Source organism: Notamacropus eugenii, chromosome 6 (assembly GCF_028372415.1).
Source record: "Notamacropus eugenii isolate mMacEug1 chromosome 6, mMacEug1.pri_v2, whole genome shotgun sequence".
In the NCBI taxonomy this organism is placed as follows: domain Eukaryota; kingdom Metazoa; phylum Chordata; class Mammalia; order Diprotodontia; family Macropodidae; genus Notamacropus; species Notamacropus eugenii.
In genome coordinates, this window is record NC_092877.1 from 298,401,976 (window position 1) to 298,426,800 (window position 24,825).

General features: G+C 38.3%; 1 protein-coding gene across 2 annotated transcripts in view; it reads left to right on the plus strand.

Moving 5' to 3' along the window:
* The window catches only part of KIAA2012 (KIAA2012 ortholog), a 160,218-nt gene that overhangs the window by 55,561 nt on the left and 79,832 nt on the right, over positions 1-24,825 (plus strand). For both annotated transcript variants that reach the window (XM_072617302.1, XM_072617303.1), the window contains 2 exons: positions 4,849-4,917; positions 22,264-22,340. In XM_072617302.1, the coding sequence (XP_072473403.1) occupies positions 4,849-4,917; positions 22,264-22,340 (146 nt within the window). The remainder of the gene's footprint in view (positions 1-4,848; positions 4,918-22,263; positions 22,341-24,825) is intronic.

Below are 24,825 nucleotides of genomic sequence, written 5' to 3' on the forward strand. Positions count from 1 at the left end.
TGTTACTGGCAGAATATTGGCATTAAAAAGGATATATATTTGTCTCAGGGAGTGGCTTGGGATTGTTGAAAGCACTGCACAATTTCCCAGATGCAGTCCAGCCTGCTCTATTTCTTTCTTCACTTCTGGCTCCAGTTCATTGTCCATCTGCAGTGTTTGTCCAAGATATATGTACTGAGAGACTCGCTCAGTAGGCTGCCTATACAACTGCATTCAAAGTCTGAATAATATGCATTCTTCAGCCATTAGTTTTTACTTTGTGTATTATTAGGCTGCTGTCCTTTGGATGGTCATGGATTTCATTGAGGAGGTCCCATAGTATTCTAGGTGGAGAATGGGAGATGCAATCATCACAAGGTCTAAGAAATCCCTCAAAACATATTTGCTGTTCTCATGATTTCATCAGTATAGAGAACTCCCTCTATTAAACAGATCATTTGTAACTTCACAGAACTCTGGATAGCCATCCAGTGTAACCAGTACTTACAAAAGGAATCACTACCATAACAGAGCTGACAAGTGACAATCCAGCCTCTGCTTGAAGACCCCCATGATGGGGAGCCCACTGCTCACTAGGCAGTCTAAATTCCCTTTTAGAAGGCTCTCATTGTTAGGATGCTTCTCCTACTTAATCAAACCTATACTTGCCTCTTTTTCAACATCGACCCATTGCTCCTGGTCCTGTCTCTTAAGTACGAACAGAACAAGTCTAATGCTTCTTCCCACATCTGAACACACATGAGGAGCAGCATGGTGCAATAGAAAGTGTGATGGGTTTGGAGATACGGGTCCTGGGTTCAAATCTCAGTTCTGCTTCTTACTACCTGTATGACCTTGATCAAGTCTCTAAACTTCTCCAGGTCTGATTTTCTTCTATAAAATGAGAAGATTGGACTAACTGGCCTTTAAGCTCCCTCCAAACTTTGCATCTATCCTCCAATGAACACAGCTCTCAAGATCCCCATAAGTCTCTTCTCTAGGCTAACCACCCCCAGTTCCTCACAAGGCATAAATTTGAGCTCCTTCACCATCCTGGTCGCCCTGCTTAGTATATACGCTCCAATTTATCAATGTCCTTCCTAAACAGTGACTCCCATGAACAGTTGCTTGTAGCACTGAGAAGTTGTTACCTGCCTATGGTCACACAGAAAGTATGTGTCAGACGCAAAATTCAAACCCGGGCCTTTCTAACTTCATACTTTCTCTGACTGTTTTCCCAGATTTATTGGGAGGCCCCCATGAGATAACAGCTGTGAAAGTGCCTTATAAAGTCTAAAGCACTGAAGAAATGGAAAGCATTATCATTACTAACTGTTATCGCAGGTGTTACAGGAGACAGGAGTTCAATGGCATTTGAAGAGGACCTGTTGCTTTGGCACTAATAGCAACCTATTTGCAGAGCATCTTGTCATTTTAGTTCTTTTTTTTAGAAACCGACCAATTTCACCACACTTCTTGAGCCAGAAATTCTCTGTTCAGAGGACTTTTCTATCTCCCTTCTCCCTCCCAACTGAGAGGATTCATTTGATAATTTTTCCCCCAAGTATCCAGCCACTTCTAATTGGGACAAGATAGCAATTAAAGACGTCAAAGAGACAGACTTTGCTCAGCAACTTGCACAGGGACCACAGATTCATTCTTTACGTGGCATGCACAGCTGGTCTCTGCCGAGCCAAATCCCTCCCAAGCACCAGCAAAAAATCCAAAACACACATGCGCGCGCGCACACACACACACACACACACACACACACACACACACACACACAGAATGTCACATTCTCCTCCAATTGCCATTAATACAATGTGGCTATTCTCAGTCTTGAGGGTTCCAAAGGAAGTGGTTGAGCTTCGATACAGACAACTGTGGTAAGCAAGTTTGAAAAGAAAACCTGATAGTGGATTTCTTGGGAGATGTGAGGCAAAGGGCACGACTAGAAGCTGTGAATTGTTTGTGTAACCCTCAGACAGCCTCTGCCCCCAACACATACTGAGCATTCTCTTTCATGATTGTTTTAGCCTCGTTTTCCCTTTCAACCAGGATCACTCAATTCTTTGAGGGAAAATTAACATTCATTATGCAATTTATCTCTCCGCTTTTAATCCAGAATGTCAGTCTCCAAGGTCCATGCTCAATAATTAATGTCTGTTCTCATTTTCCATTCTCAAGAGCATCTATTCTTGAACTGTAGGGTCAACAATTAACACTAATTATGGCTTTTTCTCTCTACAATGCTAGTTCCCAGAATCCCAAGTTACCCTGTTTATCCTAAGTTATCTAGATGCGTGTATATACATGTGCGCTTGCTGGTACTTAGGATCATTAAGAAATACTCTTTTTCAAGCCCCTCCACAGTCAACAAATCAATCAAACCCTAACATTTTTCTTCCAACCTATTCACTAGTGTATTTATCATCAATATTAGAATAACAAAGGCATGATTATTTGTAAACAAATTTGGCTGGAAGAGTCACAATTGAACATAGACCACAGCATTTGGGGACAGAAGGGAACTTAGAATTTTTCATTTATCCTTGTTTCATACTCATGTGAATACAAGTCTTATTCTTCTTCCATCCTCCACCACCACCACTATCATGAGAATGTAAGCTCCTTCAGGGCAGAAATCTTTGTTTTTTAGCCTTATAACCTAAATGCTTCAAATGCTTATTTATTTTTTTTAATATAGACATGGGATTTCTTTGGCATAAGGAACTCCCATTAAGGAAACTCCCTCCCAGATCAGCAATTGTTCTATAGCTTATAGCCTCTAGAGACTCCCTTGGAGGCACAAAGGATTAAGTGACCTGTGCAGAGGGATACAGCATGTCAGAGGCAAGATTTGAACCCAATTCTTCCTGAGTAAAGCATCTAACCCAGGATGCCTTTCAATGATCAATAAACATTTTAATGATTTAAGGATAATAAATATTTATTGAATTGAATTAATACTTTGAATTGAAATCTTCAAAAGGGGAAAATCTTAGAGATCATTTCATTCAATCCCTTCATTTTACAAAGAAGAAACAAAGGTACAAAGAACTTTCTGTAAATAACTTACCTAAGGATAACCAAAGAGCAGAGAAAGAATTCTGACTCAGAGGATTTGAGTTCAAATCCAGTCCTCTTTCCATATACCACACTGACTCTCTAGGGGTTGCATTAGATGCCTTCTAAAGCCATTTCCAACTCTGACTCTGTCTCTTCTCTTGCTCTCTCCATCCCACAACATTTATTTGTTTCTTTTAAGAAAGATTCAAACCACCTCTTTTCAACCAAATATTCATTCATTGAACTCCTTACTGTTCCTTTGTCAATCAATGAACAAAGCATTAACTAAGCACCTACTATGTTCCAGGTACAAGTACTATTTTTAAGGAGTTCATATTCTGTTCGTGAAAACATATACATATATACATGTATGTATGTATAGCTTACAGTATATATGTATACATGCATATACATACACATGTAAGCATATATGCGTATCTCTATACAGAATTCTCTGTCACTCGGGTCCATTATCTTTACATCAGACCAAACATAAAAACCTCTGGCTTGAGTCTTTGTCTGAAAATGACAGCTGTGGGAGAATGGGCTGCTAGGTGGCACAGTGGAGAGAGTGCTGGGACTGACTGGAGTCAGGAAGACTTATCTTACTGAGTTCAAATCCGGGTTCAGACAGTTATTAGCTGTGTGAATCTGGGCAAGTCATCTAACCCTGTCTGCCTCAGTTTCCTAGAAAAGGAAATATAAATCACTCCAGTATCTTTGTCAAGAAAACCCCAAGTTGGGTCATGGAGAGTCAGATAAGACTGAAGTCACTGGAAAACAAGGAACGGGAGTAACTTTCACTCAAGACATCCATGATAGAAAGGGGCAGGGTCGGAGGAGAGAGACTTTGAGAGAACCTGACTGTCTTTTTTGCTAGAATTGGATAACCAGTGTAATTTTCCAATTCCCCCATGACTCTACTTTTCCACCTCTAGTATTTGGACTACAACTAGAGACTGTCGATACCACAGTGTCACTGTCATCCACAGTGAGGCTGCTCCTGTTCATGTTACTCCCTCATGCAACATATGTTGTTCAAATTTGCATTATCTACTTAGATTTTATATCTGGAATTAACTGTTTAATGCTCTTCTCTTAACGAAAGCTTTTAGCTCCAGGTTTTTACATTCCTAATACTTTAGTTATCCCTTTCTGGGGTATCATTAAACAGTGACCTAGAAAAGGTTATTCTCCATGACAGCATCCACAAGTTTTCCAAATGATCTAATTCATCACTGGACTTAAGAATCAGTATTTCTGTCCATGATCAGTATCCTCCCTTAAAAAATGTTTTAATTAAATTTTTTTCGAATTACAAGCATTTACTTTTTCTCCCTCCCACTTCCCTGCTACAATGGAAAAAAGAAAAGAAAAGCCCCTCTAACAATAGATTCCCTTATGGGTCATGTCCAAAAATCTATGTCTCATTCTGTATATTTAATCCATCATCTTTCTTCCTCGTCAGTCCTCTGGAATCACAGTTGGTTATAGCATCAATTAGAGTTCTTGAGTCTTTCAAAGATGCTCATTTTATAATGTTATTGTTGTTTCCTTGGTTTTGTTTACTTTATCCTGAGACACTTCATACAAATCTGCCCATGTTTACCTAAACCATCCCTTCAATCATTTTTAAATAGTGCCATAGTACTCCATTACTTTCATGTCTTGATGTTTATTATTAATAACTAACAAAGCAATAATTTGTTCAGTCCATCCCCCCATTTTGTGTGTGCATGACAATTTTCACAATGCAAATTGAGATTATCATTTAATACCCCCCTATTTTCTCTCCAGCATATCAATTTGTAGATTCAAGTGCCAGTCTTGGTGAAGCATGCTCAAGTAATCAGCATGTCAATAAAGGTAAGGTTCCTCCCCTCCAGAAAACCTACATATGTTTCCAAGGACTTTTTTATATTTAATTTAATTTTCAGTTAACAAGTGTTGGGTTTTTTTCCCTTTCACTCTACCTTTATTGGAATAAAAAAGGGAAAATAAAACATTTGTAATAAATATATATAAACAAGTAAAACAAATTTCTTCCTTGGCATTGTCCAAAAATGTATGTCCAAGCGCATCTCACTGAAAGAAAGGAGAACTGGTAATAAAATACTTCATGATCAGTCCTCTAGAATTGTGATTGGTTATTATATTGATCAGAGTGCTTAAGTCTTTCAAAGCTGTGTGATTTTATGATATTGTTATTGTGTAAGTTATAGGCCTTGACCCTGCTTCTCTTGTTCAGTTATGGACCTAACTCATTGCCCATATGTATTAGTTGTCCATAAGTTTGATTATCAGTCCATAAGTTCTAGAGCTTGTCCATCCAAATTCATGTTGTAATCTGAGCGATAGACATTCTTCATCCATTTCTCCCGTATGGAAGATCAAGCCAAACTTTGGTGAGCAGTTACAGATCTCTTCCAGGAGTCTCTTGATACAACCAGTGAAATATTATCTACATACATGAGCATCTGAAGCATTTCACCATTCACAGAGACTCCCTCCTCAACTTTGATTTGACCCTGGATTTCCTCCATCACAGTGGTGAATACCTCTGGCAAGCATACCTCTCCCTATATGATGCCTTGTCTAATGTCTATGATAAGAGATTCCTTGAACAAGGTTATCTTTATGGTTATATCTTTTAAGGAACTTTAAATGATTTTGAGGTATGGAGCCTATAGAGCAGCGTTTTATCCTCCTAAATCAAATACTTTTTCATAATCAACAAGAAATAAACACCATGAGATTTCCTTATATTTCCTACATCTTTCAGGGAGTTGTGAAATAGATGGGACCCGCTGTTGAATTTTGATTGCAAAAGCCTATGTTCCTTCCCTACAAATACCCTCATCAAGAATCAGTCAACAAATATTTATTAAGTTTCAGGCACTGTGCTAAATGAGGATACAAAGAGAGACCTGATTAAAATTTGGTAACAAACATTTATAGTAAGTCCAGCCATCATGGTTCCATGACTTCTTCCAGCTTCATTCAGCATCAAGTGAGTAGGAGGAGGGAAGCAGATGGTACCTGAAATTTGCTCTCTCCTCAGCCGCCTTTCTCAATAGATGACCACACCTTGTACATTAACAGACGCCTCTAGACACTGTAGCTATGCACACACAGAGACTGGATTAAGTCTTGGGGGAGTTTTGGCCATTACTTAGAGGGATTAGGCATTTTCCTACATTCCTTGGTTCCAGAAACTGAAGGAAAATTACTGAAAACCTTGGTTTGTTTCATGTCTAGAGTCTCTCTAAAGGGGAAAAGAGAAAGATATTCAATATACAACCTAAATCAGGTTGGGACAGCTATTTATTTCCTTTACAGTGAAGAAATCCTTAACACAAGGATTCCCAGCCATGTATTGATAAAAGCTCAAAACATGAAGCAGCAGCATAGCTTATACCTGCTGCTATACTTTCCCAGGAATTGAGACTTCAACATTTAAACATGAAGTAGTTTGAAAGACTTTTCAATAGATATGTTATATTTTACCTCAACTCTGCACTGTCTAAATAATTTCCTCCAAGTCCATGTCTTTGGCAAGCCAAGCCAGAGTTTGGGCTCACCTGGCTTGCTAATGGTTACCTGCATCAAGAAGCATTATAGTAGACATAAAAAGGACACCTCGCATTGTGTAGACAGTATTGACTGGGATTCAGAATCTCATCTCATGAGACTGCCTCAAAAACTAGACATATCCTTCTCAAAATCAATTTTCGGTAATCTACAAAAAGACAACACACACACACACACACACACACACACACACACACAAAGCAGAGAAGCAACCAGAGCTCCCCTTGCTGAGTCTTTGTTCTTGATGCCAAGTGGATGCAACTCATCATGCTAATAGTGTAGAGGAAGGTATCCCTTCCCTATCCCTCACGGGAAATCCCAGAATGAATTTTCAGCTAGAAAACAGAATGGAGAGACAGAAGGTCTGCTTGGTGGCCAATAAGGTGATTATATCATCATCTCAAGTTATTAGAAGTACCCAAGCATATCCTTATGCATCCTACATGGTATACAATCCCAAATACATTAAGTTTTTTTTCATTCTGTTATGACTACAATAGCTGATACTACAGCCTAGATTTACTCTTCAGACATTCCAGTTATCTGACTTAAGGATGTACTCATCTTTTCTTCTTCTTGCCTCTTCCCCCACTTTTTTTTTTTTTTTTTTGCAATTCTCCATGCTCTAGAAGTTTTTGCTATGCTTTATGTGAATTATGTGATCTACAATTCCTCATTTGAAAATGAATCTATGCTCTTGGGCCTCATAATTAATCCAACTGAAAAATTCATTGAGTCCAATTTCACAAAATCCAGGGAGATGATTGCGTCTAAGGAACATAGACCAGGATGTCTGAAATCCTCTAAGCTCCCCTTGCTCCTACATTTGCAATGACCTATTAGAGCCCCCAAATCATTCCAACTGGCTATATGTGCTGATCCACTCTCAGTCTCTCTTGACAGTTCTACCCAGGCTAACACCACTGGTCTCTGCTTCTCTAATCATATCAGATTGATTGGAAGGCTTCTCCTGTGTTTTATGTTCTGTTACTCCCCCAACTCAAGTTAAAAACTCCATTAATAAGCTTTCCTTCTTCCAATTTAAGCTTGGTAATGGGCCATTTACATTCAAATGTTGCCATAAAAAATAATTTATTAACTTTTGAGAGAAGCTCTTATTCCCAAGACATAGCCAAACCCTTGAGACTGGGCTTACTATGGTCTAAGAAAACAGAAGTTGAGTAAAAAGATATTTTATTCCAATTTGGAAGAAAAAAAGTATCTCCCTCAGATTTACTAGGCACTGCCATATTTAAATTCAGGCTGACTTATGTCTTCTCGATGGTTCCTTTGAGATCCTTTGATAGAATTCCCTAGGGCCTGAATCTGGCCCTGAGACTTTTTTCAGGTCTAAGAACTATTTACATAGAGCCCCATCCTCCCCTCCCCATCAAAGAAGTTTCCAAGTGAAAATGCCTGGTGTAGGCAGGATCTTAAATCTTGTCCCAAAAATTTGATAATGACTGGTATATAAAATGGCTATCTTGGGTCTTAGTCTCTTGGGCTAAACAAGTAGAGACTTGAGATTTATTGTACAGGACAAACACTCTATAGGTCATTGGCTTCTTGAGTCACAGCATATAAAATAAAGTATTTTTAGAAGTCTTCCTCTTGAGGAAAGCCCTAAGAGGCTATGCAGAGAGATGAGGGTTGTCCTTCCTTTTATGGCTAACTTTTCACTGGAAAAAACTTTTTAAAATTATCTGCATTTGCATTTTCCCCTTTTTCTTGTATGATAAAAGAAACCAAAGAAAGAAAATCACTTTAAAAAAAAACCCAGAAGACTTGAGTGATATTTGAATTTACCAAACTAACATAAAAAACAACAACCAGCAAGGCTGGTTATATATTGAACACTTTATAAATCACAGGTTAAGTTTCTTCTGACTTGGTTCTATTGTCGATCATGAGAAGCCCAGTACCTGAGTGAGACAGTTAGAAACAGGAATTAGTGCCTGACCTTGGTGCAGTTTGTTCTAAAATGGATCCTCCTGCTTCTCACAGAGTAAAGCTTAGAGACCTCCGGCTTTGGAAAGGGTTGGCCTTGAACCCTTGTGATGAGATTTCTGTGAAAGCTTGTGACTGTGCCTCTGTCTTCCTCACCACCCACTGTTATAACTTTGGAGCCTGCCTGTCTGAGCATTCTTTCCCAGGCCCTGACAAAGATCTTGGAAGGAGTCAGATATCTTACCTCACCTGATAAGTAGACCTCTTGGTGCTACATCTACATATTGACAAACCGATTGAGGTTGGGGGTGGTAGGGGATTGGGAGTTCTCCCATCCTGGGAAGAAAGAAAACATAAAAGACAGATAAAAATTCAGAATGAAATTTGGTTAAGCTTTCTTTATAGACACCAAACTTGGGAGTTAAGCATATTTGGTGAAGTATTTGGATTACAGGACATCTCAGGATCTGTCTTCTGAACTACTAATCTCTTCTTCTATCCTGCTTTTCAAGTTTTGAGTGTTTGATGAAGGATTCCATGCTCTGGAAAAAGAAGAAAAAGGAGGTTTGGGATGAGATTCTAACAAGGGTCATCACTGAAGCTGACAGATTATCAAGCAAGAATGCTATCTCTGAGCTAAAAGCCTGCGGTCCAATTAATTCTAGGGCCTGTGAGTTTGCCTTCATAGATGAGATGGTGGGCAGCCAGTTACTGAGTGGGTTCACAGTTTATCTCTTGAGCAATAGGAATGCTCACCACAGAAAGGCAGTACTTCTTCTATTTTTAGGCATAACTTCCTGTCATCTAGTTCCTAATCTGTGAGTATGTACATCAACCCCTGTACCTCACGAAGGAGTGGGCCCTGCCTCCACAGGCCCTGCCCCAGTAAATTGGCAAATGTAGTTAGTTTCTTTGGCCTTGATAATAGTGTTAGAGATTGCCCTGCTGTTCAGAGAGGATGTTTGACCAGTCCATTGCTTTATCTCTTAGGAATGTGGTTTCAGTTAAGAGTCTCTCCTCTCTGACAACTTAGACCTTTAGTGCACTGTGAGGGTCACATAGCCAAGAGATGTCGAAGTCCTAAGTGATTTTTCAGCCTTGTGTCTAAAACATGTTTACATTTCTTGAACCCTGGGTGATAGAATCCTTCTGCTTGTGTTAACAAGCCTTTCCACTATTTATTAGAATTCATAAGTTTTATGTCAAGGCTATCAATGAGGCCTTTCAAGCTACAGAGAAGGGACACAAGTCTGCAGGCCGAATCTGTCTCAAGAATGAACCATGGCCAAATAACTGTTGTATGGCAAGATGGATTAGGCAGGAAAAGACAAATGTTTTCAAGATGTATTGAAGCTCATTTGCAAACACCCTGTGGTCATTAGTCCTCAGTTTTCTCATTTGTAAAGTGAGGGAAGATTGGACTAGATCAACTTTGAGGTCCCTTTCCACTCCAAATGGATGATCCTGTCATCCTGTGATCTCCTAATATGGACAGCTGGAAGACAACAGAAGGACTGGATCAGACCATGAGGAAAAAGCAGTGGGAAAGTCATTCCAAAGTAAAGTCTTCAGGTCAATCAGTATTCCAGGTTATAGTGACCCAAATAATGAAAAGACCTCCAATGAACCACTAGAGTAGAACTTAAAAGGAGAATGTTCACAAGTACAGAATGTGGGAAAAACCTTTAGATGACCATTGGTATTTTCAGCCACTTGAGGGGATGCAGATCATAATCACTGGCAGCAACCTCAACTTCAGAGATGAAACACCACAATAGAAATAGACAGACAGATAGATAGATGATAGATAGACAGATAGATAGATAGATAGATAGATAGATAGATAGATAGATAGATAGATAGATAGATAGAACGACCAGGCTTACATGAGTATCTGCTTAATTGTGTTTACTTCTCAAGCAAATTGATAACTCCTTCTCTGTTGATCCAGATATTTTTCTCTACACTAAATGCAGTGTTTAATGGGAAAAAAAATGAATGAATTCCCAGGATCCTCTTCTTACCCACATCCCCAGCAGACCCCTTTGCTATACTTCAGGGAGCCATGATATCATTGCATGGTTACTCCCTCCACCAATGAAAACTGCAATTCAACAGACATTTATTTAAGCATTTATTATGTTGACGACTATGGTAGATGTTGGGAATACATATAGAAAAAAATTAAACAATTCTGCCCGCCCTTATGGAGTCTATATTCTACTGTAATCCCTCCTTACTCTAGCACTCAGATTTGGGAGTTGCTGTGATCCCTTCCCCCCCCAAAAATATCAACTTTTCAGGAAATATCTTCTTATGAATGGTTCACACACATCTCAAACTCAAAACGTCCAAGAGAACTCATTGTCTTTTCCCTCCTAAATTCACTCTTTTCCAAGTTTCTGTTCTTCTCTTAAGAGTACCACCATCCTCCCCTTCACCCATATTTGTAATCTAAGAGTCATCCTTGACTTTAACCTCTTCTTAACCCTATCCACATCCAATCAGTCATCAGACCTTTGTCAATACATCTTGTAGGAGGAACAATATTTGGTTCATGTAAGCTGGACCAGTTTCTCCTTAAAGGGATAGAGAAATTGCCCTCAAGATTTAATTAGTCCAGGCATCTGGGGCTTGAGCAGTTGGGGTAGCTTCCTGATCTCCTGAGGCCTAAAAAGCCCAATTAACTTCACATTCCTCAGGCTTGTCAGAATCTCCAATGCTATTGAAGTTAACATACCTTTCTGACCAAGCACTGTCAGATACGGATACAGAGACTAGCTCTGCCCAACTGAAGAAGTGTTGTATTCTTATTCTCTCCTTCTTTAAAAAAATTATTGTTTTTAACATATTTTTCTTTTTAAACTTTGGGTTCCAAATTCTCATTCTTTCTCCCACCCTCTCCCCCACCTAACAAAAAGGGAAGCAAAATTCTAACATTTATACATGTGAAATCATGCACAAGCATTTCCATGTTAAACATATTGCCTCCCCCCGCCAAAAAATCAAGAAAATAACAATAATAAATAAAGCAAGAAAAGTATATACTTTATCATTTCTCTCTCTCTGGAAGTGGAAAGCATTTTTTCCCTCATGAGTGCTTTGGAATGGTCTTGGGTCATTGTACTGATGAGAAGCCAAGTCTTTCATAATTGATCATCATTTACAACATTGTTGTTATTGTGCACAATGATCTCCAGTTTCTTCTCAGTTCACTTTGTGTCAGTTCATCTAGATCTTGCCTTGTCTTTTCTGAAGCCATCCTCCTGGTCATTTCTTATAGCACAACAGTACTCCATCACTATCATATATCACAACTTGTTCAGCCATCCCCCAACTGATGAGCATCCTATCCATTTCCAATTCTTTGCCACCAAAAAAAGCACTATTATGAATATTTTTGTACATATAGATCCTTTTTCTTTTTGGGACACAGACCTCATAGTGGTGTTGCTGGATCAAAGGAACGCACAATTTAATAGTGTTTTGGACATAGTTCCAAATTGTCTTCCAGAATGATTGGACCAGTTTACAATTCCATCAACAGGTTATTATTAGAGTATCTGTTTTCCCTTATCCCATCCAGCATTTGTCATTTCTGAAAGATGTGAGGTGGTACCTCAGAGCTGTTTTAATTTGCAGTTTTTCTAATCAATAATGATTTTTATATGCCTATAGACAGCTTTGATTTCGTCTTTTGAAAACTGCCTGTTTATATCCTTTAAGTATTTATCAACTGAGGAATAGTATTTATTTGTATTAATTTGATTCAGTTCCCTATATATTTGAGAAATAAAGCCTTTATCAGAGACCCTTGCTGTAATTTTTTTGTATGGCTTCATTGTCTATGAAATTTCCCTGGTTATCTCTTTTGATTAGGTCTATTTTCACTTTTGCTATATCTGAGATCATGATTGTTACCACTGCCTTTTTTACTGCAGCTAAAGCATAAGAGATTCTGATTCAGTGCTTTATTACTCTGTGTGTGTCTTTTTGTTTCAAATGTGTCTCCTGTAAACAACATACTGTTAGATTTTGGTTTTTAATCCATTCTGCTTTTTGCTTCCATTTTGTGGGTGAACTCATCCTATTGCCATACACAGTTACGATGACTGTGTATTTCCCTCCATTCTATTTTCTTCTGTTTATCCTTCTATCTCTTTTTTATCCTATCCCTCCTCAAAAGTCTGCTTTGCTTCTGACTATTGCCTCACTTAATCTATCCTCCCTTTTATCATATTCCCCACCATATCTCTTCTCATCTCCCTCTCCTATTTCCCCATTGAGTCAGATAGATTTCTATACCTGAGTACATATATATATATGTGTATATATATATATAGTATATGTATAAATATATACATTCTTCCCTCTTTGAACCAATTCTCATGAGAGTGAGGTTGAAGCATTGCCTCCCTCCTTTTCTTCTCCACTATAAAAGCTCTTCCCTATGTATCTTTTATGTGAGATAATTTTCCCCATTCTATCCTCCCTTCCTTCTCCCAGTGCATCCCTCTTTCTCATCCCTTCATTGCATGGTGAGGGGAGATTGTCTCAACATAATCAACTCACCTATACCCCCTGTCTACGTAGCTTCCTTCTTACTGTCTCAATAATGATAAAGTCCTTAGGAGCTACATGTATCAGTTTCCCATATAGAAATGTAAACAGTGTAACTTTATTGAGTTCCTTATGATTACTTTTTCATGTTTTTTTTTTGTGCTGTTTTTGAATTTTGTGTTTGAATATTAAATTTTCTATTCAACTCTGGTCTTTTCATTAATAATGCTTGAAAGTTCTTTATTTCTTTAAATATCAATTTTTCCCCTGAAGGATTATACTCAGTTTTGTGGGGTAGGTTATTTTGGGTTGTAATCCTAGCTCATTTGCCTTCTGGAATATCATATTCCAAGCCTTCCACTCCTTTAACATGGAAACTGCTCAATCTTGTGTGAACCTAACTGTGCTCCATAATATTTGAATTGTTTCTGGATCATTGAAGTGTTTTTTTTCTTTGACCTACAAACTCTGGAACTTGGCTATAATATTCCTAGGAATTTTCTTTTGGGGATCTCTTTCAGGAGGTGATTAGTGGATTCCTTTAATTTCTATTTTATCCTCTAGATCTAAGATAATGGGGCAGTTTTCCTTGATAATTTCTTGAAATATAATGTCTAGGATTTTTTAAATGATAGCTTTCAGGTAGTCCAATAATTCTTAAATGATTTCTCCTCGAACTATTTTCCAGGTCAGTTGTCTTTTCAGTGAGATATTTCACATTTTCTTCTATTTTTTTCATTCTTTTGACTTTGTTTTATTGTTTCTTGATGTCTCATAAATTAGCTTCCACTTGCCCAATTCTAATTTTTAAGGAATTATTTTCTTCAGTGAGTTTTTGTACCTCCTTTTCTATTTGACCCATTCTCTCCTTTTCAAGGAGTTCTTTTCTTTAGTGAATTTGTGTGTTTCTTTTACCATTAGGCCAATTCTGTTTTTTAAGGTTTTTTCTTTATTAACTTTTGTGCCTGTTTTACCAAGTTGTCAATTCTCTTTTCATAATTTCCTTGTATCATTCTCATTCCATTTCCCACTTTTTCTTCTACCACTCATCTCTTTCTTTAACACTTCCAGGATTTCTTATTGGGATTGGTTTTTACATTATTTTTTTCTGAGTTTATGTCTTGGTCTTTTCCCTGCTACCATCATAGCTTTTTTACGTTCAAGTTCTTTCTTTGCCCTTTGCTCATTTTCCTCTCCTATTTCTTGACTTTGAACCTTATGTTAAAGTTGGGTTCTGCTCACCTGTGGGTGGGGAGATATACTGTCCCAAGTTTCAGATGTTTTTATGCTTCTGTTTTGAGAACTAGTTCTGGGGGTCTGTGAGTTTTTGGTGCCCTCTAGGGGATATAATCTGAGGACAGGGATGGTCAATGCTCTCCTGGTCTGCACTCTTATATTTACCCAGGAAGGGACCTTGCAACCCTACAGCCATAAGCTCTAGTGCTCCTCTTGGCTATGGAATTTTGACTAGGTCCCCTGCTTTTCTGTGACAGATCACAAGTGCTCCTATGCACACTACAACTGCAACCTAGAACTACTTATGGACAATAGAATTGCCAATCAGCACCAGCTGTACCCAGTGCCAGCAAAGGGTCCCCTGTAGTCTCTTTCTGACCATTTGCTGACCCCATGACTGTCTCATGGAAGAGAACTCCAAGAACTGCTTCTGCTGCTGCTAAAATAGCCACCTCCAAGGCCCACCACTGGTGCTACTGCCACATACTAGACAGGTACCCACCTCAGCATCACAGACCTCTCCTGCAGACCTCCCAAGTTATCTTAGTCTAGAAAAAATGTCTCACATTGACCTTGGTTCTGCTGCTCCAAAATCTGAGTATTTTTTAAGTTGATTGGAAGGCAGAGCTCAGTGAGTTTGCTGCCTGTATTTAGCCATCTTGGCTCCATCACCCTCTGTGTATCCTTTTTAATGTTAAATAAGTTTCTTTTTAGTAAATGTTACTTGGTGCATGAGTATTTCACTGAATTACAGTCCCAAGTCTGGGACCAATGGACTAACCTAGGTCAGGACCAGTATAGAACATATCTCCAGAAAATTGCATTTCTCTCCTTCTTTCCTCTCACACAGCTACCACCCCAGTTCAGGCTTTCATCATCCCTCACCTAGATTTATAGCTCTTTCTTCTCCTCTCCATCCTTCACACAGCTAGTAAAATTATTTTACTAAGTGACATTTCTTAAGTGACCATGTCACTTTCCTACTCAAAAACCCTAGTGGTTTCCTGTTCCCTACAAAATAAAATACTAACTTCTTAGCCTAACACCCAAATCACTCCATAATCTGGTTCCCATCTACCATTCCAGTCTACTTTCATACAACAGCCTTTGTGCACTCCATGGTCAAGCCAAATTGGACTAATGACTGTTTTCTAAACTCAGTATTCTGTCTGTTCCACATGCCTTCACACAAATTGTTCCCCCTTCCTGGGCCTACTTTCCTCAAAATCTCTCTAAGACTCCTTATCTTTTTCCAGGTTCAGATCAGGTACCACCTCCCTGATCTTCCCACATATTTGTACTCTCTCCCTACTAAGTTACTTTGTCTTTATCTATTTGTGTACATACTGTATTCTTCCTCACCTTCAACCCTAAATATAATATCCATGGATGCAAACCAGTTGGGTTTTGGATTTTTTTTTTTTTGGCTTTGCATTCCCAACAGCCTAGCACAGGTCCATGTGTTTAAATGTCTGTTGAACTAATGCATTGCTGGTGGAGTTGTGAACTGAACCAACCATTCTGGAGTGCAATTTGGAACTATACCCAAATGGCTATAAAATCTTGTATGCCCTTTAATCCACAATACTACTACTAGATCATAAAAAAAGGAAAAGGACCACATGTACAAAAACATTTATACCACAGCAGCTTTTTTTGTGGTGGTAAAGAATTAGAAAATGAGGGGATTCCTATCAATTGGGGAATAGCTGAACAAGTTGTGGCATATGAATGTAATGGAATACTATTGTGCTATAAGAAATGATGGGCGGGGGGGGTGGAGCCAAGATGGTGGAGTAGAAAGATACACATACTCTTGCTCTTCCCCCACAGCCCATAAAATACCTGTAAAAAATAACTCAACAAATTCTAGAGTAGCAGAAGTCACAGAACGACAGAGTGAAAGAGATTTCTAGCCAAAGATTACCTGGAAGGCCAACAGGAAACATCTGTCCCATGGAGCACTGAGCAGAGCAGAGTGGAACCCAGCCCTGGCCACATGGCACCAGGAGGAACAGGACCAGAATAGGCCTCTTGGGCAGAATTCCCAGTAGTGAGGGTCTCAGATCCCTCAACCCTCAAGCACCACAGAAAGCTTCAAAGGTCAGTGAGAGGGCTTTCCCAGCTGGGCGAGAGGGCAGTAGGGTCCCCTCCAGCGCAGGTCCTAGGCAGCAGCAGTAGCAGCAGCAGGGTGGCAGCACTGTGTGGCAGTGGCTGAGTTGGGCAGCAGCTTCCATTGTGGGAGCAACTCAGCTTAAAGCCCCTGGAGGAATTGAGCAGCTTATCTGAATCTCAGTCCTGAGCATGGTCCTAGGGTGAGGAGGAGAACTAGGGACCCTCCTCTTAACAAAGGATTCAGAAGTCAAGTAACTGACTGGGAAAATGCCCCAAAAAAAGGGGAAAAAAATAAGACCATAGAAGGGTACTTTCTTGGTGAACAGGTATTTCCTTCCATCCTTTTGGATGAAGAAGAATGATGCATATTGTCAGAGGAAGTCAAAGCTTCTGCATCCAGTACCTCCAAAATGAATATGCAATTCTGCTCAGGCCATGGAAGAGCTTGAAAAGTGAGTCAACAACTTGCTAAAGGACACCCAAAAAATGCTGAAGAAAATAACACCTTTAAAAATAGGCTAACTCAATTGGAAAAAGAGGTCCAAAAAGCCAATGAGGAGAAGGCTTTAAAAAGCAGAATTAGCCAAATGGACAAAAAGCTCACTGAAGAAAACAGTTTTTTAAAAATGAGAGTGGAGCTGAGGGAAGCTAATGACTTTATGATGTACCAAGAAATTACAAAACAAAACCAAAAGAATGAAAAAATAAAAGATAATGTGAAATATCTCATTGAAAAAACAACTGACCTGGAAAATAGATCCAGGAGAGACAATTTAAAAATTATGGGACTACCTGAAAGCCATGATCAAAAAAAGAGTCTAGACATTATCTTTCATGAAATTATCAAGGAAAACTGCCCTGATATTCTAGAACCAGGGGGCAAAATAAATATTGAAAGAATCCACTGATCACCTCCTGAAAGAGACCTGAAAAGAGAAACTCCTAGGAATATTGTGGCCAAATTTCAGAGTTCCCAGGTCAAGGAGAAAATATTGTAAGCTGCTAGCAAGAAACAATTCAAGTATTGTGGAAATACAATCAGGATAACACAGGATCTAGCAGCTTCTACATTAAGGGATCGAAGGGCTTGGAATAGGATATTCCAGAAGTCAAAGGAACTGGGACTAAAACCAAGAATCACCTACCCAGCAAAACTGAGTATAATACTTCAAGGTAAAAAATGGTCATTCAATGATATAGAGGACTTTCAAGCATTCTTTTTTTTTTTTTTCAAATCATGAACAGGTATTTATTTATTTTTTTTTTAATTTTTTTATTTTTTTAATGTTTAACAATCACTGCCATACAATTGCGATTTTATCCCTCCCCACCCACCCCCCACTACCTCCCTCCCTCCCCACGACTGCATACAATTCTGTATAGATTCTACATATACTTTCCTATTGAGTATATTTTCACTATAGTCATGCTATGTAGTCAGACTAAGATAAATGAAAGAATCCGTATAACAAATCAGAACATGATACACAAACAGATACACATACACAAACATGATCTGCTACATTATGTGAGTGACTTCCATATTTCTCTCTCTGAGTGTGGAAGGCATTTTGCCTTGAGGTCCACCATTGGGATTTTTTTTTTTTTTCAGAAGTTCTTGTGTTATTACAAAAATCTAAGTCTACCAGAAAAAGCTCTCACACACTGTGGTTGTTGCTGTGCATAAAGTTCTCCTGGTTCTGCTCCTTTCACTCAGCATCAGGTCATATAAGTCCTTCCAGGCCTCTCTGAAATCTTCTTGTTCATCATTTCTTATGGCACAATAGTACTCCATTACATTCATATACCATAATTTATTCAGCCATTCCCCAATTGATGGACATCCCCTTGACTTCCAGTTTTTGGCAACTACATAGAGTGCTGCTATAAATATTTTTGTACATGTGGGACCCTTTCCCATTTTTATGATCTCTTGGGGATATAGTCCTAGTAGCGATATTGCTGGGTCAAAGGGTATGCACATTTTTGTAGCCCTTTGGGCATAGTTCCAAATTGCTCTCCAGAATGGTTGGATGCGCTCACAGCTCCACCAACAATGAATTAGTGTTCCAACTCTCCCACATCCTCTCCAGCATTTATCATTTTCTTGTTCTGTCATGTTTGCCAATCTTATAGGTGTGATGTGGTACCTCAGAGTTGTTTTGATTTGCATCTCTCTAACCAATAGTGATTTAGAGCATTTTTTCATATGATTATAGATAGCTTTAATTTCTTCCTCTGGAAATTGCCTGTTCATATCCTTTGACCATTTATCAATTGGGGAATGACTTGTATGATTATACATTTGGGTCAGTTCTCTATATATTCTAGAAATGAGGCCTTTATCCCCGAGCTTAGCTGTAAAAATTTTTTCCCAATTTACTACATCCCTCCGGATTTTGGTTGCATTGGGTTTGGTTGTGCAAAAACTTCTCAGTTTAATGTACTCAAAGTTATCCATTTTGGATTTCATAATGCATTCTATCTCTCCTTTAGTAAAGAATTCTTCCCTTCTCCATAGATCTGATAAATACACTATTCCTTGCTTCTCCAGTTTATTCATGGTATCAATCTTTATACCTAAATCATGTACCCATTTGGACTTTATTCTTGTGTACGGTGTCAGGTATGGGTCTATGCCTAATTTCCGCCACACTGTTATCCAGTTTTCCCAGCAATTTTTGTCAAACAATGAGTTCTTATCCCAGAAGCTGGGGTCCTTGGGTTTATCAAACAGAAGGTTGCTATATTCCTTGCCTACTGCATCTTGAGTGCCAAGTCTATTCCACTTGTCTACCTCTCTGTTTCTTAGCCAATACCAAGTGGTTTTGATAATTGCTGCTTTATAGTACAGTTTAAGGTCTGGTAGCGCTAGGCCACCTTCCCAAGCATTTCTTTTCATTAGTCCCTTTGATATTCTGGACCTTTTGTTTTTCCAAATGAATTTTGATATTATTTTATCCAGCTCTAGAAAGTAATTGTCTGATAGTTTAATTGGTATGGCACTAAATAAGTATATTAATTTGGGTAGATTTCAAGCATTCTTGATGAAAAGAGCAGAACTGAAGAGAAAATTTGACTTTCAAACACAAGAATCAAGAGAAGCATGTAAAGGTAAACAGGAAAGAGAAATCATAAAGGACTTTCTAAAGAACTGTTTACATTCCTACATGGAAGGATAATATTTGTAACTCTTGAGACTTTTCTCAGTATTTGGGTAGGTGGAGGGATTACACCCACACACACACCCACACACACATCCACACACACACAGAGCACAGGTTGAGTTGAATCAGAAGGGATGACATCTATAAAAAAATAAAATTAAGAGATGAGAGAGGAATACATTGGGAAAAGAAAGGGAGAAATGAAATGGGGCAAATTATCATTCATAAAAGAGTTAAGAAAAATCTTTTTCAATGGAGGAGAAAAGGGAGGAGGTGAGAGGGGAAAAGTGAAGCTTACTCTCTTCACATATGGCTTAAGGAGGGAATAACATGCTCATTAAATTTGGTATGAAAATCAAGCTTACACTACAGGAAAGTAGAGGAGAAGGGGACAAATGGGGTGAGGGGGATGATAGAAGGGAGTAATTAGAAGTAAATACTTTTGAGAAGGGACAAGGTCAAATGAGAGAAAAGAATAAATGGAGTACAGGGTAGGATAGAGGGAAATATAGCTAGTCTTACACAACATGACTATTATGGAAGTCTTTTGCAAAATGACACATATACAGCCTGTATTAAATTGCTTGCCTTCTCAGTGGGGATGGGGAGGGAGGGAGGGAGAGAAGTTGGAATTCAAAGTATTAGAAATGAATGTTGAGAATTGTTATTGCATATAACTAGGAAATAAGAAATACAGGTAATCTATCTTGCCCTACAAGAAAAGAGAGAAGATGGGGATAAGGGAAGGGTGGGGTGTGATAGAAGGGAGGGCACATTGAGAGAGGGGGTAATCAGAATGCAAGGTGTTATGGGGTGGGGGGAAGGGGAGAGATAGGGAGAAAAATTGGAACTCAAAATTTTGTGGAAATGAATGTCATAATCTAAAAATAAATTTAAAAAAAAGAAATAATGAGCAGGCAGATTTCAGATAAACCTGGAAAAACTTACATCAACTGATGCTGAGGGAAGTGAGCAGAACCAGGAGAACACTGTGCACAGTAAAAGCAATATTGTGTGATGATCAATTATGACTGACGTAGCTCTTCTCAGCAATATATTGATCTAAGATAATTCAAAAAAAATTCATGATAGAAAATGCTATCCACATTCAGAGAAAGAACTATGGAGTCTGACAGCATATTGTAGCATACTTTCTCTTTTTCTTTCTCATGGTTTTTCCCTTTTGTTTTGATTCTTCTTTCACAACATTTCTAATATGAAAACATGTTTAAAATGATGGTACATGTATAGCCTATATCAGATTGCATGCTCTATTGGGGAGGTGGAAGGGAGAGAGAGTGAAAAATTTGAAACTCGAAATCTTATAAAAGTGAATGTTAAAAACCAAAAATAAATTAATTTTAAAAAATGTTTATTGAGCTAAATTGAACTGAATCTCTTCAGATTTAGCCAAGAGAGTCCTTAGACATCAGCCATTCAGCCATTTGCCACCTACTAATACTTTAAAAGTTTCCAAATTGATGCAGCCTATCAGAGCATGACCTCTGCTTACACAGCCTTTAAGGACCCATGTTCACCTCTATGACACAATGAAGCCTCAGAATAATACTTTGTTGAAGATCTTCCCCCAACAGTTGAAAAGAGAGATTTCTATTCTCTCTGTCTGGAGGATTTCCTGCAGGATTGAGCTGACATCAGACAACATTTATATTTTACCAACATCAGCAATTTTCCCAATCAACATCTTTCTCTTTCATTTTTCCCTTCTCTGAACTTTGGTCATATAAAGAATTCCATTTTATCGTGGCAATATACAACAGAAACAAGAAAAATACTTATTTGTATCTAAGAGATTCAGCATCACTTAATATAAACAGTTTCTGGAATGTTGCTATGTAGAAATGTTCTGAATACATGTGGATGTTTTACACATTTATACATTACATATTTATATATACGTTATGTATGTATATGTGTACACACATATACATATATACACACATGCATGCACATACATATATAGACATATGTACACACATATATACAGACATGCAGACACATGTGTGCATGCATATACACGTGCATACATATATACACATATGCACATACATGCACATATACACACATGCATATGCATGCACATATACATATATGCATACACATATGCATTCGTGTGTGCATTGCACATGTGCATGTCTGTGCATGCATGCATGTGTGTGCATGCTATATACCCATACGTGTGCACTGCATGCATACATGCACATGCATATATACATGTATGCGCAATGCATGTGTGCATGTACATGCATGCATGTGTGCACACATGTATGCGTATATGCATGTGTATGGATTTGGGGGGGGTTGTGGAACGGTACAAAAAGTACTGGTTCTGGAGGCCAACAGCTCAAGTTCAAATCCCTTCTCTGAAGTTTACTACCTGTGTGACCTTGGGGAGGTCACAGCCTGGGTCTCATTTATTTCACCTGCAAAACATGGAGGTTGAATTACATAGTCTCTGACATTCCTTCTGGTTCTAGATTTAAGATCCTGTATCATGTATATGTTAAAAAAAAAAAACAGGGGAAAGATACAGCTGAAATTTCTGATTTTTTTTTCTCTCTGCTTTTCACTAAAGGAAATATTCATTCAGAAACTAGTCTTCATGTGAATACCAGTCAAACTTCATCCTCGACCCCAGAGCCAGCAGAAAAGGTATGGTTATTGACCCTGTTTCCCTGTTTTTTAAACTTAATAAAGAATCATAAGGCTCCAGGCACAAGAGGATCATGGTACACCCACAAGTGCTAGAATGTGTTATTAGCTTAACAGCCAGAGAAAGGAATAGTGTGGGCTGTGGATTCTACTCTTAACTCTTCCACCAACTGGATGATTTTAGGGGAGCCTCTTCACTTCTCCAGCATTTGATGGAAGTTATTTACTATTTATTTGTTTGTTTAATTTATTTATAAATATATTTATAAAATGAGGGGGTAATGTGAGCTAGAGCAGGGCTTCTTAACCTTTTCTTTATCATAGACTCCATTGGAAGTCTGGTGAAACCTATGGACCCTGCTCAGAATAATGTTTTTAAATGCATAAAATAAATATACATATAAGTATAGGATTAACAAAGAAATCAATTATACTGAGATACAGTGATCAAAAAAAAATTTTAATGAAGCTCTTGGACCCTAGGTTAAGAAGCCCCGGAGGTAATCATTAAGGTCCCTTCTAGATCCAATAATTTTTTCCAGTATGCAAATAAGCTGAATAGACAATTTCCCTACCTACCAAACGCAAGCCAGGTAAGTGAACAAGGATAGACAGAAAGACAACTTCCATTAAAACACTGAGCATTTAACTACTCTAAGGTAAGACTTGTTGGTTTTTTTATAGACTAAATGGTCAGTGTACTTAGGTAGGAAACAAAGAGAGAAATAAAAATAGAAAGTGAAGGAAAAACCCACAAAAGATGACCACGAGCAAAAGAAGAGTTTGTCTGGAAATGTTTCTATGCAAGGACATGTCTGGGTTTTTTAACTCTTTTATGCTTCGAGATTGGTATTATATCTTTTCGTATTGTGGTTACTTCCCAATATAATAATGATGATAGCTAGCATTTATATAGAACTTTAAGGTTTGAAAAGCACTTTACAAATATTATCTCATTTGATCCTCACAACAACTCAGAAGGGATAGGTGCTATTGTTATCCCCATTTTGCAGATAAAGAAACTGAATCTGAGGGAGTTTACCCAAGGTCACACATAGCTAAATGTATATGGTTAAAGTTGAATTAGGCTCTCCTTGACTCCAAGTACAGAGTTCTATCCACTGTGTTCCCTTTCCTTATAACAAAGAAGTGTAGGTAAGCAAAATAAATAATCACATTGACCATGTCTGCCAATATATACCTCATTCTGTACACACAGTCCACCACCAACTTGCTGAGAGAAAAAAAGTTGTATCTCCTCATCAGTCAGCATGTTACAGAGCAAAATATGCTAGGTTTAGAGTCAATGGACCTGAGTTCACATCCTAGCTCTTCTATTTACTACCAGTGTGATAGATAGTAGGCAAAGTAACCTCTCTGAGCCTCATTTTCCTTATTGGTAAAGTGAGAGGATTAGATTAGATGACCTTTAGGGTTCCTTCCTAAATCTATGATCCTATTGTCCTTTGGAGTAAGATTTGTCATTGTGTAGATCTGAATTCTGAGGTATCTTAGTGTTATTTTCTTTTACATTATCATGGTCACTGGGTATTTTATTCCCTTGATCTTGCTCATCTACTTCTGCATCTGTTCAAATAAATCTTCTCAAGTTTCTCTGAATTCTCCATATTCATAATTTATTTAAGCATAATATTCCATCACATTCACATAACACAATTTGCTCAGCCATTCCCCAATTGATGAGTACCTGCTTTATTTCTATTTCTTTTTGCTATAACAAAAAAGACTGCCAAGCATATTTTTGACACATAAAAGACTTTTCCCTCTGTATTTGCCCTGCTTGGAATATATGTCCAATAATGGCATTACTTCCTCCAAGAATGTGAATAGTAAAGTCACTTTTCTTGCATAGTTCCAAACTGTTTTCCAGAATGGCTAGACTCATTTGCTGCCCTACCAAGAATATGAGTGCCCATTTTCCTAAAGCTCTAGAGCTATTCATTCACCGATTTTTATAAACTTGTTCTGCCGGTGGAAGCTACTAGGTTGTGATTATATTCAAATGTTCTCAGTTCTCAAAGACTATGACAGCAGAGTACAAGCTCTGGTCAGAAGAATTTCTAGAGCTGAGAAACCTGGAGAAGGAGCAAAGTGAAAAGCTGACATTCACCTTCCCTGACTTAGCTTTGCCGCCATTCTGAATCACATGCCCCCTTAGTCCTTCCCCTCTTCTCTCCAATTTTTTTATCTCTTTCATTTTTTTCCCCTTCTGCATCTGAAAGTTTATTGTTGTTGTTATTTAAGGTCAAGGAAAGATATCAGCTGTCACTTCAATTGTCCCTTGGTCTGAGGTCCTGGGGAGATTGCTGCTAGGATAAGACAAAGCAAAGTAGAAATGTTCACATAAGGAAAGGAATTATCATAGGAACAATATTTTCATCTTTTAAAAATGCCTACCTTGAAGCTGCCTTTATAAGTCAGTATCTAGAGACTCTTTGAAGGAGACTTTGTGACAATGGGAAAT